Source organism: Suncus etruscus, chromosome 19 (assembly GCF_024139225.1).
Source record: "Suncus etruscus isolate mSunEtr1 chromosome 19, mSunEtr1.pri.cur, whole genome shotgun sequence".
Lineage (NCBI taxonomy): Eukaryota > Metazoa > Chordata > Mammalia > Eulipotyphla > Soricidae > Suncus > Suncus etruscus.
This window is the reverse complement of record NC_064866.1, coordinates 9971663-9992705: the sequence shown is the minus strand read 5'-3', so window position 1 is coordinate 9992705 and position 21043 is coordinate 9971663. Positions and strand designations below refer to the sequence as shown.

Here is a 21043-nt window from a genome sequence, read left to right as displayed (position 1 = left end):
AGTACATTTACTTAGAACAATTCGAGCTTAGCCTCAAACCCTCTATCCTTGGATGGAGACAGACTTGAGGCTCTTGGCTACCCAAGTTCTGACCCACAAGGTCCAAAGTCAAGGTGTTGTCTTGGAGGAGGGTGAAAGACAGAGGTACCCATACCTACCGATCATAATCCATCACTGAGATGAGCAGGCTAACTTGATCCATGTTCTCTGGAGGAATGTCAAAGATGATGGCCTCATTGTAGACTGGATTGAGGGTGTTCTTCTTTATGGTGGTTTTCTTCTTCTTCAGTCTCCGCCCGTCACAGAGCAGTGACACTTTGACATATGGATCTAAGCCAACATGGGAGGTAGGGAAGGAAAGAAGCGCGTGAAAACAAGGTCTGTGCCCATCACAGACTGCTCATAAGATGGCGTCAGTGGGTTGTTGAAGTCATTAAACCACCTTGTATTTATGTAGCACACCTGTCTCTGAGGACGTGCTGCTTAATAAACAGGAACTCTTTAGCAACCTCCATGTTCTTGGGAGAGCACTTAATGGGCCTTTGCTAATGGCCTCCATCCCCTAGGACACCTGCCCATGGGTTTGCTGTTTGTAGCCCCAAATCTCTCCAGCAAACCATGATGGCTCCAAAGGCTGTTGAGGCTGAACCAAGGCACTTTATTTCACTTATGTGGAGTTCTTTTCTCTTGGGCTTTTGTCAGCATGATTAGCCGGAGGATAAGGAGAGTAAAAATAGAACTCCATAATGCCCAAGGCATCACAATGTGTCAGAGTCGAATGAACAGCAACAATCACTGGCCCTTCAGTGTCCTCCTTGACAATAGACTGGTAGGGTCCATTGTTTCATGCTCTATTCCCATCTTGTCCTGCTCCCTGCTTCCTTGGGAGCTGTTCCTAGCTATTTCTAGGCTGTCGAGGTGGGAGCTAGAGTCAGGGAGGGGACAGGCATGGCCCCAAGATCAGGGCAGTCACTAGTATTTCATGCCTCAGTAGGATCTTAGACTCTGTTCATGCCCCCATGCTTTTTAAATCAACTTCCTCTTGTCTCCCACCAGGTTTCTTTTGTCATCTTCTGAATGGGCAACTCAGAATCATCTTGCCACCCTGAAATTTTCTCCTCATCTGAGGGAACTGACCACTATTGTCTCTCTCAGCACAGGTGTCTTGGATGCCACTGTAATTGCTATTTAGGCTGCCTGACTTGTGGTTTACAGGTAATAGCAGTGTTGGTGATGCAGAGAAACATGCCCCTGTCCCCCACTAAAAGAGGCCAGGCTGTCAGGAAGGGCTGCCAGGAGGAGTGGGCAAAGCTTTGCAGGCATAAGGGGCATCTACTAGCCATGGAGAGGCTACAATGAACTGGCCAGATCCCCAAATCCGAAAGGTGTTTGGTACAAAGTCACTGATGAACCAATATAACACCGTGGGTCTTAACAAAAGGGAGACTTGGATTGTGGGGGTCCAGGCAGGGCAAGCCATCGCATATTTAACTATGCTACTGCAGCATCTGATTTTCCAGTGGCCCACGGAGTAAATGCCTCAAAGATTCTCAACTTCCGGGCCAGAGAGATGGCACAGCGGTAGGGCGTTAGCTTTGCATGTGGCCAACGAGGCAGGGACCTGGTTTGATTCCCAGCATCCCATTTGGTCCCCCAGCCTGCCAGGGGTGAGTTTTGAGTGCAGAACCAGGAGTAAGCCCTGAGCACTGCTGGATGTGCCCTCAAAACCAATCAATCAATAAAGTTAAAAAAAAAAAAAAGATTCTCAACTTTCTTCCCCCAAGTTGATTCACTTCTACAAGGCACACCTAGTTCCTAAGATTCAATGGACATGTTTCCCCAACATGAACCAGCCAGCTTATCACTGTCCAACAGGGTAAGCAAACAGATCCTGAAGGGCTTCTGGAGCAAAGGTTTGTTTGTGGCTTGCAACAGAAAGCTGCTCCAGAAAGCCCTGGAGTCCCTTTCCCCCCTCACAGCCTATGACAGCCTAAGCTGTTGCTCAGGACAGGGCCAATAAGCAGCAGTAGTCTCACCTCATAGGCCCCAAGCGCTTGCATAATTCAGCATTTAGTGTGTGTCAGGCCTATGGGAAGGGATTTGCATGCACCATGTCATTTAAATTTCACATCAACCCTCTATCATGTCTCCCACTCCTTGCTTTAGAGATTGGGGAAATGGAGGTTTAGTGAAATGGGAAAAACTTGCTTATGATTTGAGCTCAGGTCTATCTACCTCCCAAAGCCAGGTTGACTCACAACAGCAGGTGCGGCAGAGATAGGTGTATTTGACTCATCTCCATACCTTTGCAACTTTTCTTCCTATCATGGTCCTAGTAGATATATGTAAAAAAAAATAGATTGGTTCCTGACTTCTTTGGATTAAAAGAATAGAAGATGGTTTTAGAGATTCATGTCATATAAATCAAGAATTGAGAAGTTGCAAACTCCTTAGTTTAGTTTCACATCAAAGCAATATGAGTGGCTGGAGTAGTGGTCCAGCAGTAGGGCATTTGCCTTGCATGCGGCTGACCTAGGATGGACTGAGGTTTAATCCCTTGGTGTCCCATATGGTCCCCCTAACCAGGAATGATTTCTGAGTGCATAGCCAGGAATAACCCCTGGCTATGATAATTTAGAGGCTTAGGTGCTTGCCTTGCACACAGCCAGCTCTGGTTCCATCCCCAGCTCTGTCTGCAAATGGTTCCCTGTGTACTGCAAGAAGTGATCTCTGGACAGAGCCAGAAGTCAGCTCTGAGCCCAACTGGGTGTGGTCCATCCCCCTTCCAAACCCAAAGCAATAAAACTTAGAACTAGTTTAAGAGGCCTTTGATATGTAGGCCTTTATGCATCATGCTATACATGTTTACTTATTATTCATTTATCTATCCATTCACTCAAAATGTATTTCCTTTTTTTTTTTTTTTTTTTTTTTTTTTTTGGTTTTTTGTTTTTGGGCCATACCCGGCGGTGCTCAGGGGTTACTCCTGGCTGTCTGCTCAGAAATAGCTCCTGGCAGGCACGGAGGACCATATGGGACACCGGGATTCGAACCAACCACCTTTGGTCCTGGATCGGCTGCTTGCAAGGCAAATGCCGCTGTGCTATCTCTCCGGGCCCTCAAAATGTATTTCTTAAACAATATTTCCTTTGTTCCATGTGTTGTTGCAGATTCTTGCTTGTGTTGGTTAATTTTTTTTTTTTTAATACACAGAAACACTTGAGAAGAGGGCCCTAGAATTACCAAATCAAGATAAGATTAACACTGGATTCCAGCTTAGGTACGAAGGAGGATCAATTGTGGTTGGAAATGAATATGAGAAAAAAAAAATCTCCCCCCTTAAACCTTCCCTGTGCAACTGCCTTGAGGCTTACCCCAGAGCCTTCACCGTAAGCTCTCTCCAGCACATCTGTTTAATTTTGCTGGAGAAGATAGTGCAAGGACTCAGGCAGCAAAATCCTATTTCCCTCAGCATCCTTGAGAGTCCTCGGTGAATTTGCACCCCTAGCACACACTTATTTTTATATTAAAATTAAATCCACAGTGGCTGTATTTTGGGAAGAAGCTGACTTGCTGCAGCTCAAGAGTTTTGCCAGGTTATTGAAGCCCTTTTAGTTCATCATGTCCCAACGAATATGGTGACTTCTGTGAAAGTGGAGACTTTAGGGGTGAAGCTAGCTGGGAGCAGGACTGGGGGTTCTGGGGGTACTGCAACAAAACACACATTATTTCAGTTTTCCCAATCACTTTTCCCTTAAACCTTCCTTTTCCAAGTATTGCCACTTTTTAATTTTTTCGATGACAACTGATATGTACCTCTGTACGTCTTTTTATTGAGGGACTTTGCAAGACATCAATAAAGAATGCATCAAAGACTAAATCTCCCAACAACTTCTATTCATGCTCAGAAGCACCTCAGGAATGAGGCACCTCAGGTCCAGGGAAAAACAGATTCTGAAAGCAGCTCTGGTTCTACTCCGGGAGAAGATTCACCCCATTTTACTTCTCAGGCTAATTTGAGCCAAAGGGAGGGAGAGAGGAGACTCTTGGGACCTGAGCTCCTCCTCGGTTATTTCCAGACTCCTCTACCTTCTCAGACAAAGATATGCAGACTTGTGGGAAGGGATCAGGCTTCTGACACAAGGCCCGCCCCGGAGAGCAGTTCCTTGGTTACTAGAATAGGAATTGTTTCTTCTGTTGTACCTCTCCTGGCACTGAACTCGAAGGAAGGCTCACGAACAAATGCACTTGGCATGTCAGTGGTTCTTTTCCTCTGAATTCATTTGCAAGGTTTTCAGGGGGGCACGTGGGCTACAAACATACACACACTGCAGGTCCTAGGGCCTCTGGTAACCCAGAAAAAAATGCTCATAATTATTTCCTCCTCTATATTGACTTCTTAAACTCTTCCTCTTTTGAAGAGAAAGAAATATTGCAAGAGCTAATGGGGACTGAGTGCTTATTATGTCTCTGGCACAGTTCTAAGCATTTGCATGAAGAGACTCATTTATACTGAAAATCACCAATGAAAGTTATTCTTCTTCAGATTAGGAAGCTAGAGCATCACAAGGAGGTCGCCCAACTCGAATTCAAAGCCAAATCATGGGGTTCTAGCATTGGGGTTTCTGTTCTAAGTCTATAATACCTTTCCCCTTATTTCTGGACATGTTCCACAATCTTGATGCCTGAGCTGATGGGAGGCCCTGGACAAAGAGAGCCCTTAGGAAGGACAGTTACCTGAATAGCCTGTGATATCCATCGCCTTGAGGTTCCGACATTTGATCACTGTCAGTGTGAGCCTACCGGCCGTGGGCAAATAGCAGAGAGAAAACATGATCTCTCCCAAATCCACACTTTCCTGTAAAGAAGCAGAGGACAGAGTAGATAAAGAGCACATACTCCTTTACAGCCATGTGGGTCCACTGAAGGAGTAAGGGACTATAGGAACTTTGAGGCAATGCCACATCTCTAAAACTCAAGAGGCCAGGCCTGTTGAGTATTAAAGGCAAAGATGGCAATGTTATTTGTTGGTTGATACTGTCTGTGTTTTCACAACCACCTGCTAAGTCTTTACTACTCATTGTAGTAGTAAAGACAGCCTCCATTCTACCAACTCCCTGCGGTCCATTGGGCTTACTGTCCCTTGGCCTCCCATCCTGCTTGGTTACTGGTACCCCAGAGTCCTTTAACAAGACTCATTCTGGCCACCAGAGGACCCCTGATCCAGTGATTGGCTTCCTGTTGTTTGTTCATCTCTCCTGTACTCAGAACCAATAGGGCCATGGAAGCCAATTCTGGCAAGTTTCTGAGCAACAGAGAGCAAGATAATGCTCAAGATGACAAGCATCTTCCCAGATTGTTTTTCCCTCCTGCTTTCTACCAGGGGAAGGCAAAGACTGTCTAGAATACTCTCACCCAATCTCCCAGACTCAAAGGCTATATTAGGATTCTAAAACACGGAGATGTTTCATTCTTAGGGGTCCCTGATCCAGAGTGAGGAAGGAGGAAGTCAGGGGCTAGGGGAGCCTCTAATTTCAGAGGTGACCATATCCTGTCTATTCATTCCTGTTTCAATTTGTTCATTCATTCATTCAACAAATAGTGATCAACCAAGTTGTCACGAGGCATTACTCTGGGTGCTAGAGATATGGCCTAGAATAAAATAGACAAAAGCTCTTTTCTCATGGAAGGTATGCATTAGCAGGGCAAAAACACAATAAAAAAGGAAAATAAATAAAGCTAGTTAGATAGAAAAAATTAGAGAAAAAAGGTAAAGCAAGACCAGGAGACAGGAGGCTGTCATTACCGAGGTTTTAAACAGACCAGTCAGAGAAGGTGGCACCTAAGAAAGTCAGGAGGTTTTTGAGAACACCGAGATTTTGGTCTCTTTTCTTCACCATGTTCCAATGGAGAATCACTCTACCTTTTCTGTCCTTCCAGGGCATGCAGTTCCAATACTCTCATTTAGGTGGCATGAACACACACCTTTCCCTTCTGGGGTTGTTCCTTTTTAACTGTGTCCACCTCTTCCCATCCCAGCTTCAACCCATTCCAGAGTAGCACAAAGTGAATCTCCTTAGAGACTCAGGAGAAGTCTGATGGCTGGGGCAGACCTAGACATCCAGTTGACAACCAAGAACAGTCCCTTGACACCACCTCACACACAGCCCACAGAACCTGAGGCTACCCCAGAGCTCTATTTACACCTGGGAGCTTATAGGGCTGTGAAGAGAAACTCCCTTCTTTATTCCCTCCACCTTACAGATGAAGACTCATCTGTGTTTTGACATAGAATGTAAAACCTTGTCTAGGCATATACAGTTGGGCTAGAGACATGGCTGGAGTGGACTCTTCTCAAACACATTAATTACCCTTTCAGCTCTCCCTGAGAGCAAATATGGGTTACCCTGGCAGCTCTCAGCTGAGAGCACAGCTCCATCCTCTTCTTCATCTGTTTGTCTCAACAGAAGCAGCTAGAGGCACCAGGCTTCACCGAGGGACACACACTCCCCATCAACCATCCCCTGAGGTGACCAACCAGTCAAAAGAAGGGTTTCAGAATCTCTACTTCTCTCCGCTGTGTCTCCTGTCTTCTAAGACCCAAGAACAAGAATGGAGAGGGGAAATAGCTCTGGGACACTTTCATGGGTGCTTGTAGGTTGCCTCGTGTCAGGGATGGCTGCATATGCCTGGTAGTATGTGACACATTCCACCTCTGACAGGTTTGCCAAGTTTCTTTTCTTCCCTTAGTAGCTCTTCGGGATGCATTCTGTCCAAAGCTACAGAAATCCTCTCAGACTCAGTTCCTAAAGATAAGGACTCATACTTGGGCTATAGCCTGAGCTAAGTGGTCTTAGTATGTCTCCTGAGAACTCACCAAGGGTAACTAAGTAGTGAGGGGCTGGACTTTCACAGTTTACATGGCTGCTGCCCAAACACTTCCTTTGGATCCTCTTGTTTGGCTTCTGGCAACAAGGTCCTTCTTAGCTTTCACTCAGGATCCTCATCAGTCAGGTCCTGACATGCCACCCCACTGGCTATCTCACTCTTTGCTCCACAGGACTAAAATGTTTTGGTTCCCAAAATGGCTTCCCGATTTGGCCTGGCTAATCCTAGACATCCTGTAGGGCCTAGCGGCGGCCACATTCAACTCAGATTCTGGCCCGAGCTCCAGCTCCTGAGCCACTCATGGCCAACATCGAGTCCTAGCTGAGCTTTTACTTCTATCCAAATTCTACTGGTGGGTGATAAGAGGCCCTGAGGACCAGGGCTTTGACTTACACCTTAGTGCATCTGAGGTGCCAACAGAATGGAAGAGGAACCCACATGTTCCCATTGAAAGGATAAACAGAAGAAACCCATACAGAGCGCTTCTCACTCTCTAAGCTCTGGGCACAATAGATACTAGGGAGGAATCTGCAAAGTTCCATAGTTCTTCTGAGATGGAGGGAATGAAAGGCCCACAATACAGCGGGAAAGCTCTAGGAGGCAGTCTCATCTGAGACTGGAAAGATGGGCCTAGAGTGGGCATATATTTCTAGGTAAATAGGAATGCTTTTGGGGCTCTATGAACTTCTCTCAATAAGAGATTCTATGGTGAGACTGCAAATCCAGCAGTGCCCCCTTCTGCAGGGGTGCCCTTTTCTAGAAGCATTATGGCAGATGGGGGTATAAGGGATGCTGAATGGCAATGCTTGTTGGAACACCTGTCCCCATTTCAGTACTGTACCCATTCCCATCAATGGGCAGGCAAAGGAACTGGGCTCAAAAACCCTTCTGTTAACTGCAAGTAGAGAGAGCTGGAGGCCCAAAAGCCAAGTCCTAGCTGGGACCAATTGCTGGGGTGAGGCCTACAATGGACTGTGGGCAAGTTGGCCACTCCAGGCTCACTATTTCTGGGGGAATATCATTTTGCAGCATGCACAAAGCAGCAGAGAACTGGTTTATTTGATAAAGAAAAACAAATAGGTTAATTTTGAGTAAATAGAGAGAAGGGAGCTAAGCAAACATCCAGCCTCTCCTGCAGCTTGCAACCCTTCTGGAAAGGACCACATTTTAGCAGCCCTGCTAGCTCTCTGCCTGCCTTGCCCCCTTTCTCAGGAGGGTTCAGCCCCCATGCTGCGTTGCCTTCCACCCTTTCTCCTCATTAAGTATGCTTGAGACTTTGGCTTTAATAAACCCTGAGGTGAGCAAGAGCTGCTGAAGTTCCAGCCCATTATTGCTTTCATCTGCACTGGCTGTCAGAGAAGACTGCCGTGGGGGCCTGGGTGGTAATGAGTTCCTGGGGGGACCAATGGGTCACTTCTTCATGGAAGGTGACAGGAATCAACCTACCCCTCTTGGCTCCTGACCCAGGGCTACCACAGAAATGTCCAGCCAGCAGCTTGGTAAATATTATGGGTGTTTCTTAGACTAGGGGTAAGCATAGTGTCTGGGAAGGCAGAGTCAGGATAAGAGCTCCTGGAAATTCTGTCCTTATGTGCACCCTGATAGCTACCCGTGGAACTCTCTCAGCTGCAGATGATTCCGGAACAGCTGCTGGGGGTGCGGCTCTCACTGCCCCTTGAGTGCATTTCATGAGATACAGCAGAAACCTAGATTCAGGGCAGAGATTTCTCTTAGAGGATCCCCAGAAAGAGAGTGAACCACAAGTCAGGAGACCTCCAACTTCTGTATTTTTGTCACCAAGGAGTTGCAAGTTCTCACTACAGTGTTTTCCATCACTGGCTTTTGGTACCTGGTCTGAACTTAAGGTGCCTGTCATGAAAACCAAGGGTCTGGGGCCCAAGAGGGACTAAGGTACCTTCCTGGTACATGGTTGATCTAAGTTTGATTCCCAATATCAAATATGATCCCAAAAGTACTACCAGGAGTGGTCTATGTACACAGAGTATGGTGGAGTATCACCAAAGGTATCACTAAGAATGACACTCTAATGCCTGCCCCCACCAAACTATCCCTCAACAAAAACAAACAGAAAATCCAGAGAATTCTGGGTTGGGAAGGCAGTTTAGGGGCTGAAGCATCTGCCTGCACATGAGAGGTCCAGGCTCTATCACCAACATTTCTCTGATCCTACGCATCAAGTTAAGAGTGACCCTTGGTCATTGCCCCATTTGTTCCAGAAGAAAAGGCCAACAAAAAATGCACAAAAATGAAAATAAACATGAACCCAAGGGTTCATGTTTGGAGAGGTGGTTCAAGTGGTGGAGCATGTGTGTAGCATGAGCAAGGCTCATGGCACTTGCACCTTGGGTCTTTGGAACCCTAGATGCCCACTACGACTACTGGGTGGCCAACAGCACCTATTAAAAAAACAACATATAAAAAGTCCTTTGGATTCCAATCAGAGGGTGTGTCATCACTCTTGACCATGCAAGATGGCCTCAGAGAGTATAACAAATGTTTGTTGGCTGTGTCTAGAAATCCAGCTGGTCTGCTCCAAAATCCCAAAACTCTCAATCCATCAGTCCCCATTGGCCATCCCCACTTCAAAGTTCTCTGTTGCTCTAGGATTTGCCATATTCCTCCCAAGCAGATGGTGAATGACAGCCATGTCTTGGTCCATCTCAGAGATTCAGGCCATGCAGCAGGCACCAAGTCTTGGCCTCTCAGAGAATACCAAAAATTCTCTTCATCGTGGCTCAGCTGAATCTCTCAGCATTAGCAGAAAGATAAATTCACTACACTTCCAGGAAGGCCACAAGAAACGTAAGGATATCTGAAGAAAATTATGTCAACTGATAGGGTAGAGAACCTGGACAAGAGGCAGGAGGCAGTGGATCCATTGACAAGGCAGTATCCAAGCATTCAAAGCAGCATCTAAGTGGCCATAATGTAGGCCCAATGGGGAACTTGGGGTTGAGCAAGTCAGATGGGGAGGCTGGACTCAAGAGACTAGTGACTCATCCAAGATCTGCCCCCTTAGCCCATACTCTGACCCTAGCTCTGAAAATGACAAAGGGCATAACATGAAGTCTGTCTGAGGACAGGTTGTGGCTCATTCATCATGGCATTGCTTGTGTCCAGCCCAGTAATAATGGGTCATAAAGACTCAGGAAATAGTGGCAGTTGAATGAGCAGTTGAGAAGATGGACTTGACATTTATGGGAATTAAGGAACCATTCATAGTTTGACTATTCTGATCTGGAACATGGAACTAAGAACAGTAGAGACTCGGTGGCTACCAAGATGAGATAAAGATAAGATATGAGGACTAGTGTTGGCCCAGATGATGGTCCCAGTCCCAGCTGCAGGAAAACCACTGTGGATGTGGTTAGGGACATTCTAGAGTTCATAGGCCTGGAGCAAAGCCATAGAAAAATGGGCACAGAAGTTCTCATGCCAGTACTCTGAAATTGGTGTGGGGAAGATATGGGGGGGTAGAGGCAGAGATAATAAATCTGTCAGGGATATCAGGGGAAGCTTCCCAGAAAGGGGTGTCTGATTTGATTTGGTCAAGTGGGTTAAAGGAGAAAGATAAAGACATTCCAAGCAGAGGCATATGGGTAGGGTTATTTCCTGCAAAGATGGAGGAATAGAAGGACAGGGGAAGATGGGGGGGGGGGTGGCAAAGCAGCCAGGTGAGTTGAATGTGGGGTGTGGACAACTGGATCAGGATGGCCTTATAACCTATCTTGTCCACCCATTATTCTGCAGCAAATTGGCAAGGATCTTTTTCTATTTTCTGCCTCATTACCTTCTTCCTGAAGCAGATTCCCAATCCCTGTGGTCCATTCTTACACGAAGTACTTACTTAGCACTCAAAGACATGGGATATGAGGGGGGAAATGGTAAAGTTTGTTTCCCCAGAGTTGGTGGAAGGCAAAGGTAAATGAGTAGAACATGGAGGATGGAGACACAGGATGAGGAGGAAAGAGTGAATGGTAGGAGAAGCCTTCAAATCTGAAAGAGAGGGAATCCAGCCAGCCATGAGGAACAGTCTTGAATATTTGGGGAGCTAAATCAGAGCTCTTTAAAGGTGTCCAAGGGCAACCCTGCAAGTTTAAGAAGCATAGGCAGGGTTGAGGAGGTGAGTCAGCTTTATTCTCCATCCTGGCCTGCTGGAAGCCCTCATTGCCATAGACAGTTACATAGTCTCCCACATTCTGAGATCTCGGTACCCCCTCTCTGGTTTCTTGCATGTCTTAGAAATATGACCTGTACTAACTCCTCAGGCTGAAATCAAGGGCTGCTCAAAATTCTTCTATTGTTTTCTGTTCCACCCTTGATGAGTACTTGGAAAATCTCTTTAGGTGAAAGAATTTCCAGATGTCCAAATATATATAAGAGCAAAAAAAAAAAAAAAAAAAAAAAAAAAAAAAAAGGATTCAAAGCCAGGGACCTACTATTCTTACTTTCACTCTCTCTGCCTATCTGGAGCTTTCAAGAGCCAGCTGAAAAGACAATTATCTGCAGAATCAAGTAGAGAGCAGGCTTCTTCAGGATTGGGCCAGCCTTTCTAGACAGCTAGGCTGTGTTCTAGCAAAGCTGACATCACTCATGAGAGTTCTCCAGCACTCTCTTGTTTTAAGTGTCATCTAGAGTAGAGTACACTGAAGAGAGAGAGGCATGCAGAGCATTGTTGAAAGGGAAAACTGCTCTGGAAGAGGATGGAAATAGGGGAGAGAGAGAGAGAGAGAGAGAGAGAGAGAGAGAGAGAGAGAGAGAGAGAGAGAGAGAGTTCAAATGGCTGTGTACAAATTGTTAATGCAGAAGACCCAAGCTCAATCTCCAATACTGCATGGTCCTCTGAGCATTGCCCAGAGTGAGTCCCAGTAAATAAATAAAACATATGAGAATGCTTAGAATTAAGGGAAGTCTGATGAGCCAGTTCCTGTCACCAGGGAAATGTGCATTTCCCTCCTCTGTCCCCACCACTGTATAATGATGCTAATGGTATATATGTTGCACGAACAAGCCACTAACTCCAACGCACCTGCAGAGCCCACAGCCCCAGACAAGTTCATGACTATTTTATGTTTAAGTTAACATGATCTAAAATCCTTATTGGCACATCTCATCCTCAGGATCACTCACACCCATAGCTATGTGTGTCATTTTCTCTGAATGAACCTTTCTCTTTCCCTGTTCACTGTCTCCTTTGATTATTATTGTTGGTGGGGGACACACCCAGCAGTGCTCAGAGTTTATACCTGGCTCTGCACTTAGGGGCCACTCCTGATGGAACTCAGGAGATCATATAGGATGTAGGGGATTGAACCTGGGTTGACTGCATGTAAAACAAGGGCCCTATTTGCTATACTGTCTCTCTGGGCTTCTCCTTCAATTCTTTCTTCCACAAAGATAAAGACACCCATGGAGGTCATTCTCATTTCTGGAAGACTAAAATATCTTCCTGACTTTGCTCTGAAGCTCCAGGGTCCCAGGCCATGGTGAAGTGAATGGATGTTCATGGCTCTGCTCTGGGGCCTCACTGGATCTTGTGGTGTCCCTGCCTAATCTAGTTGTTGTTCCCTATTTTCTACACAAGGAGCTGAGAGGACAGAGATTCCACACTTGAACCAGGGACTCACAGCAACCAATAGCAGAGCTGAGGCGTGAACCCAGGCAGCCAGGAGTGCCCCCCCTTGCTCCCACATACAAACAACAGCACATTACAACCAACCTCCAGGGTCTCCTGCTCCTTCTGTCTTCACTCTCCCTATTTTTACTCTGAAATAGCTTCTCCCTACCTCTAACAGACACCCATCTTTCCAGGTCAGCCATCCTGTTTCTTCCTAGAATGAGGTCACCTTCCTCCACTCCTCTCTGATTTGGGGTCCTGCTCTCACTACATAGTCTCCTCTGTCCTGAAGCAGAGGAGTAGTAGGAACTAGTGGACCCTCTGGTGAGGCAGCTGTATTGAGATGCAGGAGACTGACATTCTACCTACCCTCCTCCCCAGAGTTGGTTTAGTTCTCTGCTCTAGGAAGTCCAAACAATGGGCACTCCTTCCTGGGGTGCTGAGAAGGATCCTGCTGTGAGTGTGTTCCTTTTGGTTGATGTGGAGCGATTTCCTTCCTTCTGAGGGACGATTGTAGGGTGTATGTGTGTGTGGTGTCTCTTGGGGTTTCCTGCTGGGTGTTTCTGGGAATTCTCTGGGTCCTAAACAGGAAGATATCATACCAGCTTTCTCTCTCCAGTATTAGGAATCAACAATCCCGCAGCATCAAAGTACCTCCAAAACAGTCAGTTGTAGCTTTCAGTGTGGACACTGGGAGAATTCCTAGTGCCTAGGGAATGGGAGTAGGGGAAAGTGGGGTACAAGAAAGTGGGGTTGAGTCTTGTGGCTGGATTGGTCTATAAGAGACTCATGGGCAGGAAGCTATTGTTTCTGTCTCTGAGCCTCTTCGGGGAGCAGATGGTTTGACTGGAATCATAATCCCCAAATTTTCCTTCTTCAATCTGCCCTTGAAAAGAGTTTCCTGTGCACCATGACTTTGGGGCAAATGCCCATCAGTCAGAATCACACTAGGCTGTGCTGACCTCTTCACAGTGACTTTTCACAAGGTCAGAGGAAAGGCAGGAGGGTTAGGAGGGGGTGGAAGATGCTGGAGGGAGGCAGAATTTGTATATGTTCTAGAAGAGGTGGAGGCGAAACCTGGTGTAGGCAAGAAGTCAGGGAGATACCACATCTGTTCTCACTCTGCTCTGTCCACTGACTAGACTATGTTGTCAGTGTCAGTGTGGAAATAAATGTTGCAGCAGTGCAGTTAGGGGTGAAAATCTGTCTTCATGAGAATCTGCCTCCAGATGTACCACGTGGCTGTCAAAGAGTTGTCAGTCTCCTGAGCCAGTGGACACAGGCTAAGCAGGGTGAATAGGGCAGATCGTGGCCCACACAAGACTATGGCAAGAGGAATTCTGGGCAGGAGGGAGGATGCTCATTTCTGCAGAGTGGCTCCTGGAAGGGCTCCACAGATAGGTGTTCTGGGATTCCAAATAGGATCTGATCCCAAATAGGCAGGAATCAGTTCTCCAAGACCCATGGGTGTACCTGGGTGAACTAGAGATTTCGATTTGATACTTTATTTTCTCACTCTTTCTCCACCCAGTTGCTCTAGTCGAAATTGAAATATCATCAAGCACACCTCTCTTCTTTCTGGTCCTCTAGTTCATCACCAATCCCTTCATCTCAAGTCTACCCTCAGCCCCATTTCTCTGTCATCTGTGGTGCACAAAGGGGAAATATTACTCTCACCCACCCTATGCAACTGTCTCCTGAAAATCCACTCAGCTTGCTCTGGCCTCTTTGCTTCCCCTTTTCAGCCAGTCTCTTTTGATGTCTGACACACTTTAAAACCCTCCAAAGAAACGAGAATGACAACATGAACATTACTACAAATAAATAACAGGAAAACAAGCAAATATAAAAGCAAAGAGTTGAGTCCTGAGGTTTGCAGTTGGACTAGGAATAAAACCTAAAACTGTACACAAGCTTCTAGGGCTCCCTACTAGCTCCCCAGTTTTCCCCGCACAGCCCTACTGGATATATACAGCCCCATGGGCTTGCTCCAGCTCCCTACAGATCTCTCATTCTCCTTGACCTTCCCTGGTTACTACATATAGCTCCCCCATTCTCAGTCCAACTCTTCACATTCCAGATGCCCACTCAACCTCAGGAAATCTCCCCAAAATGTATGCCTTCCTCTAATCTGTGTTCCCAAAGTTTAGAGGACTTGTATTACCCAGGACATGATTATGAGCTCTGATCACCAAATAAGTAGGCTATATGGAATGGAAGAGACTTCAAAATCCAGACCAGAGTGGATGTGCTCAATTGGTTCTTTTCATTTATTTCGGTAATGGATCCCAGTTCAACAAACAAAATGAATGGTGTGCAAGAGTGAAGGGTCCTGGACTCATGCTGAGCTTCAAATACACATCTGCGAGGGGACTGGAGAGAGCTCAAAGAGATAGAAATGATATTCTAGAGGGAGACCTCGGTTTGATTCCTGATGAATATTGTGGGTAACAACTTTAAGAACTAAAAACCAGAATAGCCCCCAGCACTGCAGGGTGGAGGTGGAGCCCACCCCTGAACCTATCCCCCACTTACACAAAAACATTGTCTCCCAGTGCTTGGCTGGTTGTACCTTAGTCCTGTTCTCTGTTTCACTCACCACTTGAATCCGGTCACTCAATACATCTTAGCAGGGTTAAAAACAACTCAACTTTGTGGAGGTCACCTAAAGATGGCAAAAAAGATCAGGTATGGCAATAAGCTCACTTTCAGCCTCTAGTCTGACATAAGGCCCAATGTGATGGACTAGGGATAGAGTCTTATTGGGGCCCCTTGGAGTGTGATTAAAGACTCATATAAGGGACTTACTAAAGTTATCCAGATAGTGCCCTGCTCAAAGTTCTGCTGGCACCATCTAGTAAATACTTTTTGTAATGGTTCTTCCATGTGTGCTCTTCCAACCACCATCAGCAGCAGGGACACTGGAAACCTGCCAGAAACATAGATTCTTGCCCTGTCGCCTCCAGACTGTGAGGTCCAACCATCCATGTTTTAACAAGCTCTCTAGGGGAGGCTCAGGAACTGAGAATCATTACCTAATTGAATTAAAAGAACCAATTGAGCATATCCACTCTGGCCCAGATTTTGAAGTCTCTTCCATTTTGTGTAGCCTACTTATTTGGCGATCAGAGGCACAGTCAAGAGAGAAGGGTACTGTGAGATGGCGTGTCTGCTGGTTTGAAGTGATCTTTCAGGGTACTTGAGAGCTATTCATTTCATTTCATTTTATTCATGCAGCTTTCCAAGAAGCCACACACTTCCTATACAGATGTTTATAGAGGTTGAGTGACTTGTCTATGATCTCTGTATGGTCACTGGAGTCTGGAATCAAATTCAACTTTACTCTTCTCAACCATACTAGAAGTTTCCTCTGGTAATGGACCATCTTCACCCCAATATCAGCTTTGTGTATGGAGGATTAGGGATAGTCAGATTTTAGTTGAGAGTGGGACAGAGAGATACAGCAGCAGTAGGGCATTTGCATATGGCCAACCTGGAAGGGACCCGGTTTGATTCCTGGCATCCCATATGGTCCCCCAGCCTGCCAGGGGTGATTAATGAGAACAGAGCCAGGAGTAGCCCCTGAGCATCACTGGGTGTGGTCCAACAACCAATCAATTAATCAATCAATCAATTAATCAAGTTTTTTAAAAAAGAAATCAGTTGGGTTTGAAAAGTGAACTAACTGCTTGGTGTCTAGAAGTGAGAAGCAGTGGAGAGCATATCTCTGAGACTTTGCCTAACCTTATGCTCTGCTAAAGGGAAAACCAAGGATCTACAAGTACAGGTTCAAGTAGAGGCATCTCCTGGCCTGAACTCATATAGTTCTGAAATTCATTCTAATAGTTCTTGCTGGAAGTACAGCTGTTGTTATTGCATAAAGTATTAAGATAAACCCTGCTAAGCTAGAAAGTTGGATTAGAGGAAACTGGGCATAGAGGTTCTGGACCAGAAGTGCAGTGGAAGGACTCGGGTCCTCTTCCCCTGCAGTTACCAACTCAATTGCTCTGTTGTGCAACTCTTGGACTGGATGAGGAAGCCATTTTGGGAGGAGGTTTGGGCAGGTAAAACATTTCCCACTATCTCCTGCAGAATTGGAATCCTTGCAGACTTATTTTTTGTTTGTTTCTGTATGGATAAGGTGAGCCCTCCTAGATCTCTAAAGAGAGTTAGACCAGTATCTCAGAGGTTCATTTCTTTTTTTTTTGGTTTTTGGGCCACACCCGGTAACGCTCAGGGGTTACTCCTGGCTATGCGCTCAGAAGTTGCTCCTGGCTTGGGGGACCATATGGGACACCGGGGGATCGAACCGCGGTCCGTCCAAGGCTAGCGCAGGCAAGGCAGGCACCTTACCTTTAGCGCCACCGCCCGGCCCCAGAGGTTCATTTCTGTGGTGGGGAACTCTTGGCTCAATGTCATACAGTATAGCTTGGGAAACTCTATTCAGTGTCTCTCGGGGACCCAAGGCCCTTTCTACTACTGTCCACCAACTATTGCATCACATCCTAGACATTATGCCAGCACAGACCAAAGACTGTAATAATTTACCCTCCATTTCTCTTCCTCCAAAGCCAAGAATCAAGTTTTCTGTGGTGAGGAGGCAGAGGAGAAAGGGCTTGGAAATGGCTTAATGAAAGAGTACCTTCTTGTAAGCATGAAGCCTCAAGGTAGATTCCTAGCATTGTCTCAAATATTGAGTGCAACTCTAGGGGCACTTCTCTTTAAGACCCCTTGGATCCTTAGTAAAACTATCTCTCTCCTATGTAGCCCATACAAGTGTGTGGTCCCTTGACATCACTACAACAGAAAAGAAAGAGGTTGGGAGAAAACAAGTATATTAATTTTTAAACAATTTTAAAATACAAAGTTTGATAGATGCCAACATGTCAGCTCATAGACTCATTTTATTATTGAGAGAGATGTAAACCAAGTTGCAAAATATAATGGGTACACTGGCTTTACAGCTGGAAACTGGGGTGCTCCCAAGAAGGGGCAAGCCAAATTCCCAAGCAGCTAATGCTTCAGCAGCTGCACCATAGCCCACAATTGCTGCTAGGCCAATGTCCCAAATTCACCCCTCTATCACCAATCTCTGCAGAGCAGCCTAACCAACCTAAACTTCAATAATGCTGATTTGGGATCAGAAATCCCCAGGGCTTTGTTGGAGTGAATGCTGGCAAGCCTCCCCATGCCTTTTGGTACTTCCAGAAGACCTGGAAGCCATAGCTGCATCTCACAGACAGCATGTTAGTCACAGAGCTTGGAATATCTGGACACCTCCAAAGTTTTGAATACTAATACCACAGTAGGAACACACCAAATTAGATGTCAAAGTAGCATAGAGACTGCCTCAGATTAATACACAAAATCAACAAACAATGCATTTAATGGCCTCATTACAAGATATAATAATTTTCACAAATTTTCTTTTGTTGTAGGTATTTTTTTCAATGATCCATTACCATTTAGTTGAATAAAGGCAATATAAAGTAAGTTATCTTCCAAAGGGTCAGGTTTGGGAGTCGGTGGAAATCTGAGGACAGTAGTAGAGGGAATGTTATACTGGTGGTGGGATTAGTGTTGGACTATGGAATAGCAAAAATAAATATATGAGTAACTATGTAAACCAGGGTGTTTAAATAAGGTAATAACTTGAAATAATAAAAGAAGCAAAGTATCCTCAACTCTAATTTCTTTCCAGCATTTTCATGGTATACAAATATCCACAACGCATGGACAGAAAACTCTTGTTTGTTTTTGTTTTTGTTTAGTTTTTGAGCCACACCAAGTGACGCTCAGGGGTTATTCCTGGCTATGCACTCAGAAATCGCTCCTGGCTTGGGGAACCATATGGGATGCCGGGGGATCGAACTGCGGTTCGTCCTAGGTTAGCACGTGCAAGGCAAATGCCCTACTGCTTGCACCACTGCTCCAGCCCTGGGAAGAAAACTCTTGGTTGGGAATCTGAGGGAAGTAGGGTTCTAGCTCTCCATTCCAACTGAGGGAGGAGTAGTAATGAGTCCACTTTGGGGAATCAATACAAATGTCTTCAGTAGGAAGTGATGGTGCAGGGCCTTTTCAGAGGCATGGTTTGCTAATGTTACTGCACCACTCGGACTCTCCCCGTCACTGAACAATGTTCCTCATGCCCACACAGGCAGTTCCCTCCTGTGAAGTTGCTTTGCAACCCTGGCTTGGAAGCATGTGAAGAAAGCACATGAAGATTGCCAGCTGCTGGCAGGAATATCTCGAGCCCTAACTGCAGTGTACGATCTATTTGTAAGTGTTGCCTTCTGTCCATCTGGGTGGCAGCAGTGTCAAAGAGCAGGCAGAGCCTGAGGGCCAGGTGTGCTCATGAAGTCAGAGTCAATGGTAAGGGGACACTCAGTTGGATGCGAATAAGGACATATAGCCTGGCTCTGAAGCTGGATAGGAAGCTATACTGATGTTTTGCAGTCTTGCCTTCTCCTTCCCTCCAGCCCTGGGCTTTAACCATTTATTAGCACCTTTTTGTCAGAGGGTTGGGTCACACCTGGAGGTGCTAGGGCTTACTTATGGCTCTGTGCTCAGGGATCATGCCTAAAAGTGCTTAGGATGTAGGTGATAGAACTGAGGTTGGCCACATATCAGAAAAATGCCTTAATCTTTGAACCAGTTCACCAGATCTCAATCAGTACTTTTAAAAAAATTTTGTCTTGGGGCCGGGTAGGTGGCGCTGGAGGTAAGGTGTCTGCCTTGCAAGCGCTAGCCAAGGAAGGACCTCGGTTCGATCCCCCGGCGTCCCATATGGTCCCCCCAAGCCAGGGGCGATTTCTGAGCACATAGCCAGGAGTAACCCCTGAGCGTTAAACGGGTGTGGCCCAAAAACCAAAAAAAAAAAATTTGTCTTTATTTTGGGCCTATGCATGGTGGTACTCTGAATCCACACCTAGGACTGGGCTCAGGGTCAGGCCTGGCAGTGTTTGAGGACCATATGTGGCACTAGGATTTGAATGAGTGCTTCGGTCACAGAAACATGCTAAACAAACTCCTTTGCCTTTGTGCTGTGTGTCTGGCCTGAAATAACTAAGGTGAGAAGTCTATTCAGAGTGTAGGCTATTCAACAGAACTAAATTCAACTTCATTCAATAGAACTAAACTGAGAGAAAGCTGGGAGCCCTAGATTGAATGTCCAGCCCTGCTGCTGACCACTGGACTGATCCAGAGCAATTCTTACCCTCCCTGCATGGTGCATTTCCACTGTAATTTTGCATTTCCAGTGCAAAAGCATCGTACATGATTAACACATCTAGTCATCAAAAGTTGGAGTTCACTGAAATGCTGAGTGGATGGAGGCACTTTGATGAGTGGTAAGATGGTTCATATAGTTTCTGGGACTTCCAGGCCTCTTTGGCCTTGTCCTGGGGCACCTTGGCCATCTGCAAGTGGCATTCAAGCAGTGCCTCCTAGGAAGGAGCAGCAGGTAGGGAGATAGGGGATCTAGGATCTAGGAGCCCCAATGCATGTAGAACTGCAGGGCTCAATGCTGGGATGTGCTTCTGAGCCAGGCCTTGGGCCTCCCTCCCCCTCCGCTCGCCTGGAGCATCATGATGATGAACCACCAAATTAGCCCCATTATTGTAACTCCTCCAAAAATTATAGGCAGTGTGTTCTGCCAGAGCCAGCTAATGGCTCCCACTGGTGAGCAGGTGACACTAATGGTTATTTCCTCCCTTCCAGGCACCAAGTGCTGAGTGGCAGAAACAGAGCGTGAGGAGAGAACCAGGGCAGGGAGCTGGGAAGGTTCGTACCCCATTACCAGAATATAAAAGTGGGGGCTTGAAAGCCCTCACACAAATTCTTTCAGATCTTTTCTTTCCTCTCTCAATGGACTGTCTCTCTGGGCACTGAAGGAGCCTGAAAGAGCCCCCATCCCAGGTTTTGGAAGAGTTCAGTCTGGCATCATGGCAAGGAGGGAACCCCAATGCCAAATTTCTCTCAGCCCCACCTCAGCACTTTAGGCTGGACACATTCAGGTCTTCTGGGGAACAAGCAGGAGCTGGTCTTCCCCATTTCTGCTTCCTGCTCTTCCACTCATAGCCTCCACTTCATCTCATCTCTTCCTCCCTCACTTCCTCCATTGCCTCCTCTCTCACCTCTTCTCTATATCAACTGAAGTCACAGTTCTTATGGGGAGATGGAAGGGAGACCCCAAACAGAAGTAGAAAGAGCCTCTTTTTTTCATGGGCTTCAGAAGAGCAGATTCCTGGAATTCAGGAACCCTGCAAGTCTGTGACCACTTCCATCCACACACCCTATAACTCAGTCAAGCTCTCAGCAACTCTGACCTCACTCGTCCCCTTGCTAGGGACTAGGTGAGAATCCCTAAAAACTCCCAAACCTAGAGCCTTCTTCAGCCCCTCATTTCAGAGCTAAATGAATCACTCAAAATGAATAGTTTGATCACTTTTTATCTCACCAGTCAGAAATAACAGCTGTAAGAATCTCTGTAGACCAACTGGTTTCCCAGTTTGTAGA

At 46.2% G+C, this 21043-nt stretch overlaps 1 protein-coding gene across 1 annotated transcript in view; it reads right to left on the bottom strand.

Moving 5' to 3' along the window:
* The window catches only part of SYT6 (synaptotagmin 6), a 74742-nt gene that overhangs the window by 7183 nt on the left and 46516 nt on the right, over window positions 1–21043 (bottom strand). The window contains exons 4-5 of the mRNA XM_049765845.1: window positions 4738–4858; window positions 159–330 (exon numbers count right to left, since the gene is read on the bottom strand). Of these exons, the coding sequence (XP_049621802.1) occupies window positions 159–330; window positions 4738–4858 (293 nt within the window). The remainder of the gene's footprint in view (window positions 1–158; window positions 331–4737; window positions 4859–21043) is intronic.